This window comes from Gallinula chloropus, assembly GCF_964237585.1.
Source record: "Gallinula chloropus genome assembly, chromosome: 1".
Taxonomy (NCBI): Eukaryota; Metazoa; Chordata; class Aves; order Gruiformes; family Rallidae; genus Gallinula; species Gallinula chloropus.
The window spans coordinates 117,943,780-117,950,633 of NC_140085.1; the positions used below are offsets into that span (position 1 = coordinate 117,943,780).

General features: G+C 46.5%; 1 protein-coding gene across 1 annotated transcript in view; it reads right to left on the reverse strand.

Annotated features, from left to right (window-relative positions):
• Positions 1 to 6,134, reverse strand: part of DSCAM (DS cell adhesion molecule) — a gene marked incomplete at both ends in the record, with an annotated part of 461,919 nt that extends 455,785 nt beyond the window's left edge. The window contains one exon of the mRNA XM_084272693.1: positions 6,092 to 6,134. Coding sequence (XP_084128819.1) covers positions 6,092 to 6,134 — 43 coding nt within the window. The remainder of the gene's footprint in view (positions 1 to 6,091) is intronic.
• Positions 6,135 to 6,854: the final 720 nt, after the last annotated feature.

A 6,854-nucleotide genomic window follows, 5' to 3' on the forward strand; every position in this document is an offset into this window, starting at 1 on the left:
GTATGGAGGTGACTCTCTTTCTCGAAGCCTTTGCATTTAAAAATGGCTTTCTATAAATAGGATTGCTGGCTCACTCTTAAATCTTACTCCCTGCCTTCTAAGTAAAAATAGCTTAAATAGGGATGCTGGGAAGACTGGTTCATCTCTACCATCCTATCTGCCACCCATTTGCTTTTCTTTCTTCAGTACGTGTCGTAACATTTGTTGCCCACTCCACTATGAAAGATATATATTGATGTACCCTACTTTCTCTTTTTCTGAATGAGTAATCCAATGCCCTTATGGGGAAAACAAATACTTATGAGGTAATAAGATTTTTTTTTTTTTTGAATGGCAGTATTAAAAAAAAAAGCAATGGCAAGAAAAGCCTACAGTGCTAGCAAGTAACCTGAGGAATTGGTGGCTTGTTCTTAAAGAGGTTCTCTTCAGTGCTTTAAAATACTGTGTTGTGAAAGGCTCCTGTGAAAAACCTCCTGTTTAATGGTAATAAAACACCAATTTTTTGAAGAAATGCTTTTAAGAGACAAGGAGGTGAAGACTGAGAAGATAGGGCTTCTTTTGAAGATCAACGCAATTTGAAATCTTAATTTCATTGAATTCAGAATAGGTTAAAGGAAAAGGAAGTGCTGATTGTAAAGGATTGTGAAACATCTCAAACCGTATTGTGAAACAAGTAATTTAACTGCATACACCTACACATTCACCTTGAAATAATTAAATATTCTGATCTACAGACCTATATTGCTTAAATTGATTTTTTAGTACTTTTAGAGTTTCAATGACTCAAAAAATAAATAACATTTTTTAAAGGCCAATAATTGTACCTTAGAATAATTAGATTGAGTATGTTTCCCTGCCTTCTCCAGCTTTTAAAGTGAAAGCTGGAATTCGCATCTTTCCCGCTGCAAATCTGGAAGACTCCTAGACAGAGACTTCTAAAGGGCATGTTCCAATTAAAATCAAAGGCTTAGGACAGGCCTTGATCCTATGCACATCTTAACTATTTTACCAGAGTAAACTTTAAGGAGAAATAAAAGATGTCCATCTATTTTGCCCTTAGTCCACTACCCCAGCCCCCCACCCTGACATAGAATTTCATTGCTTTTGCCTCTTTTTATTTTTTTTTTGTCACTTTGATGTTTATTAAAAATGTAAAGGCTATTATTTCCCCACCCCAAACAACCCCCACACCCGAGAGGGCAGTGTATCTGTTAAGACACTGATGGATGGATGCAGGCAAAGACACAAAAAGTTGAGGTCCAACCTGTGCCCATGCGCTCCGGCAACCAGAGCCTTGCACAGCTCACGAGCTGGAGGAACTTTCTGGACTCATCAAGATACCACAAGATTATTTCTTTTTCCCCTTCCCTGAATAATTCAATTTATCTGCATATTAAATGACAAGTGTTTACTCAAGGACAAGCAAAACTAAAAACCAGCTTCTGAGCGTTGCTGGCTACGGCAGCGCTGCCCGTGAAATCACGGAGCAGAGCTGCTGTTCAGCAGGTTCGGTGGGGTTTGATTTTTTCCTGCCGTCTGTGGAAACCACCTTCGCTTTTAAGCCGCGACCGAAAGCGCCCCGGCTGTCACACACACCCGCGACCCAGCGCTGCGGAGAGGCGGCGGTTGAAAAGCCCGCCAGTTAAAAAAAAGTTCAGCGGCCGTTGATGGAAAACAAACAAAACCCCCAAACCCCACAGCCCGAGCCCCAAAACGCCTCCTCCCCGCTGGCGGGGCTTGGGGACGCGCAGCCAGACTCGCGTGGTTTGCTGCCCACTAGTGTCGGGTGTCCCCGGCCGCCGCCGCCGCCGCGCAGGCAGCGCGTCACTGCCCGCTCTGCTCCGGCGCGGGAAGGAACAGCGCCCGGGAGCCCCACAGCATGGCAGGGGGTGGGGGGGGGGACACGGACTAATAGGGGAAAGGCGGGGGGGGGGTCGGTACACCCCGAGCAAAGGAGCAGCGCTGCTGCTTCTGAAATGGGCGCGGAGGTGCCCGCTGCACTCGGACAGGCTGGCTGGCTATGACAGTGTTTCCCCGGCACTTGGAGGTGGATTCGTGGCCATTGGTTCGCAGCTTGGGTCACACCAGATTACAAACACCATCGGCTGTGCACTTCCACCCACAAACATGTAACAAGCCAAAACACTTTCTGCGTTGAACTTTCTAAGGTAAGGGTTCTCCATAGGCTGGGCAGAAACCCGCCGTAACGCACACAAAGAGCTGCTCGCGCTTCTCCTCAAATGCTCCATCCCCGACACCCAGAGTCACCATTTCCTTTGGAGAGCATCGTGACCACCACCGTTGCTTTCGCTACTCGTTCTCCAGCCCAACCCCTGCTCTCAGTTCAGCGGGATCCTTCCCAGTCATCTAGCGTGCTGCTAAAGCCCTTTTCGATAGGCATCGGGCAGGGAAAGGACCCAAACAGGAGACATTTTTAATGGAAATTTATTTTTAGTGTCATCTGTACTGTACCGGGTGCCTCCTGATGCTCCATGGATTTCAGCAGAACATCGATGGACAAGAGGCATATAAGAAATGCAGTCAGAGAGAAGCCTGCGAATGGGTTCAGCATTCCTACGCCAGGGATTAAACAATACCAAAAGGGACTCATTGATGTAACAGCATCCTAATTCTGAACTAACTTTATCGAAGCCATCATAATAAAGTGTCAGTATTTTCCATGAGGCCATTTTCCCCTCGTGCTGTCCACTGCCTTCTCCCTCCTGCTCTAATTGGTGAAGTGCCCCCTTATTAATTACAACCAGGCTACAGCAGACCTTCACTGTTGATTTTATGCGCTCGCCTCTGGAGTACTTGGGTATAGTAACATGGAGGGTAACACACTTATAGTAACCCTGAAGGTAACCAGAAGTAATGCTCAGGGTTGTAACTGCATGACTCAGGATTTCAAAGTGGCAAATTTAGCTGCACAGCTCCCACCGGTGTCTGTATCATCCCACACACTTACTAAGGCTGCAATGCATTCACGGCTAATAGTTACCTGTATTTTTACCAAACTCACAGCAATGAGAGATTAAAGCCTTTGCAAAATCCAAAAGCTTCCAACCAGGTATTTGGGAAGGTTTTTGTTTCAGGCTTCAGAAATACTAATTGGGTATAACAGCACGTCAGTATTTTATTGTCCCCAAAAGGAAGCTGTTTCACAAACACAAAAGCTACCCAGTGACACGCCTGGTATCTAATTTGACAAAATGTACTTGTGCTGAGTGACTGTAGGGAAATATGTGGGCCAGCCTTACTATCGTTATTCAGATGGTTTCCATTATCTTCAACAGAGATGTAGACCAAGGTGACAACTACAGGGTTAAAAAAAATAAAGTCACACATTATGGGTTTAAGCTATTTGTCTCCTTAAGGGGGGAGGGAAGGGGGGGGGGGGGGGGGGGGGAGAACAAACCACCACACCCAAACCCCCCAACAACAACAAATGGAACATAAGCATGAACAAATCTTACCCATTTTAAGTTTTGAATTAGAATGAGATGTAACACCTAATTGAAAACCACTCATTCATGTGCTCATGCTCTAAGTAAGTGCAGTATGGTTCCATAAGGGGTTCAGAGAAGGCAATGGCAGAGGCCAAGCAACCTTCAGTAGGCTGTGCACCTCCTCCCCCACCCCCCCATACTCTCATGAAAGAATACTGCCTCTCACACAATGGAGTTCAGATATAGTTATAGACAGAATAATGAAAATAAATGTGTACGTGACATATCTATTTATATATGCAGTCATTTCCTCCAAAGAGATACAGATCTGATACGACACTGCATTCAAATCTCAAGTCCTTTAAAATTATTATTCTCCGGCTCCTGGCTCTGATGTGATAGTCCAAATAACCATTATTAATAAGCAAAACCAAGTTATTCAGTCTTAACACGAAGATAGGTGCCATTTTCAAAAAAATTCATTTAAAAAAAAGATCCGAAATGCATATGCGTTTGGACATCAAGTATGATGTCAAAACCAAACATGCTTCTGAAGTTGCAAAGAATCGTTGATCCATCTATCACATATTTCTATAACGCTTTCATTTTAGACTCTTACCACACAAACCCACTTTATTTTAGTAATCTGGAGTCATAAACATACAAAAGTTGCTGCATGGCAGTATAGAACCTATGCAGATGCATCTATCATTTACGTTTTATACTATCAAAAGTACAAAAATCTTTGGGATTCAGATTCATGTCTGACTGTGATCCAAAAACACATGGATACTGAAAGTGAAATTGCTACTGACTTCATGGATCAGGGAATGAATGAAAGTGATTTTCAGAGTATTTCAGCCTCATAAAGCAAAAAATGAGTCTGTTCTTCAGAAACCCCTGGAAGGGGAACTAACTAACTTGCAATATAAAATCCATAGCACCAGTACAGCCAACAAAAATAAACATCTCTTCGGATTTTCTTAAAAGATATAAGATTTCTGGACAGAAATAGTGGTCTTTCCTATGCAAATCTTGTTTTAAATGAGTAGTGCTGGCAAGAGCACGTACTTTCGGGCTGACTCTGTCTGTCTTATGAACAGCATCTCTCTCCAAGGTATCTGGCTGAAGAGGATGGAAAGAAAGGAAGAAAGCTGCCTATCAAAAACACATACAGAAATAAAGAAATTCTTATTGTTAGAACTTCTTGTAGTTGTCCTAATGCTAGAAGAAATGCAAAATTTAAAAAAAGTTTACAGTTTGGGGGATTTCAATAATTTTGTGTTCTGTGGCAGCCAGAAGACGAAAGCACTTTAAGATAGCCCTAAACACACACTTACGATCCACATCTAATTTATGATCTATCCTGCTATTCACACTGGACTGCCCATGCCTGTCAATGTATTTTCTCATCCAGCATATACTTAAGTAGATTTGAAGGCACCCTCATCCAGCATTCATCCCTCGCCCTCTGCTAGGGATTCAATTATTTGTATCTTCCAGGAAAATCTTACGCTTTGCCCTGTGCTTCTCTCCCGTTCATTCAATACGAGAACATTTCCCTATTCTACCTACCTTGCCCATTTTGAGAATCGTGTGTTTAATCTTTCTGACTTAACTGTCAGGATGTAATGCATTACAGGCGATGCTGCATTCTCAGACCTGGGAAGGAGGTGGCAATGAAACAGAATAGCTGGAATCCCAGACTACAGCATCATTTGTTTTCTGTCCTTAAAACTGCAATGCCAATACGCCTTTTAGTAAGAATTATGCAATTTAAACACGCTTCCACGTATGACATGGTTTTCAATCACATACATCTAAATGTTCCAAAATAGCCCCATTCACTATTTAAAAAAATAAAATAAAATAATAAAACCCCCAGAAACTGTGATAAATGTATGTCAGTTAAAGAGTTGGCAGAAAAAAGAGGGAGGGGGGAAAAAATCCCCAAATAGGTTTACCCTTATTCTATCTCCAGTCTAATTCCCCCCTTCCTAACTTTATAATTGACTGAAAGAGTCTTCAACATTTTCAGATGATGTAATGCTTACCCGTGCATATTTTTACATAAATGAGTGAGAGGGGAAAAAAAAATACGGAACAGGTACCTCTTTAGTGAGCAGATGAAAGGGAAATAATTTTAACCTATTACTTCTTAACTAGATATATAAATTCGCTAGGTGAAAGCACAGGGCGATTGATCAAATAAATAAATAAATAAATGAGCCCAGAACACGTAGAAGGAAGCAATATCTCAACGCAACCGCTCCGGACGAAAGCCCTTCAAATTATCCCCGTGTACTCAGACGGATTTCTACGGCACTTGGCGAAAAAATTCTGTACTTTTCCAGCTAGGAGAGAAAGAAAGAGCACCCCTATCCCTGCCTCCCCGCGCACCGTCTTATTCCCAGCGAGGCAGACACACAGTAACGTGGCTAGGTTCCGGGCTGTCACTTTGCTAGGTAAGCGAGTTTAAACGATTACAGAGCAATTTCGCCCGTCTCCTCGCGGCTGCCGGCAGCCAGCGCGACGCGTCCAACACAAAAGGCACAACCGCGACCCGCTCCCCTTCCCGAGGAGCCGAGAGGGAGGGAGGGAAGGAAGGAAGGAGCCCCGAGGCGGGGGCCGGCAGCGCTCACCATGCGAGATGCTGTGGAGCAAGGCGACGGCCAACATCCACATGCCCCCGCCGCTCCCCCGCTCCCCGCTCCGGGCTCGCCCTCGCCCGCCGCGCCCACGGCCGGGCCGGAGCTGCCAGGCAGCGCGCACCGGGTCCGGCCGCCGCCTCCCTCGGCTGGTGGCTGCTCGGAGCCTGCGGGGCCGCTCGTCCGCCCAGCGAGCGCTCAGCCCCGCCTGCAGCCCCGCGGCTCCGCCGACACTCGCCGCCCGGCTCTCGGGCGGGGGAAGAGGCAGCCGGCGGCGGGGGCGGGAGGCGGGAGCGCGGCGCCCAGGTGTGTCCTTGGCTCAGGGAGGCGCCCGCAGGTTGGCGGAGGCAGGGCCACAGGTGACAGAATCCTCCGGCGCCAGCACAGGAGCATCCCCGGCAGCGGCCAGCCCCGAGCCGCGGCCAGCCGGCTCCTCACACACCTCCCGTCGGCCCGGCGGCGGGCGGGCGAGCGGGCGGGCACATCTTCCTTCCCTCTCCTGCGGCTCTAATCACATCGATCCCGCCGCTAACCTCCCCTGCCTCCCGGCGCGGCGGAGGGGAGCGCTAACCCCAGCCCTCCGCAGTCTTAAAGCACCAACAAGTCTCCACGGTGGAAAAAACCGAGACCAATAGAAGAAGGCAGCAGAATATCCTGCCTCTCAATAGTTGGCTGAACTGCGTCCGTTTGGCATCAGCTGAGTTGTATATGACTAATGTGTTGACAAGTCGTGTGGGGGGACTGGAGGAGGGGGCCC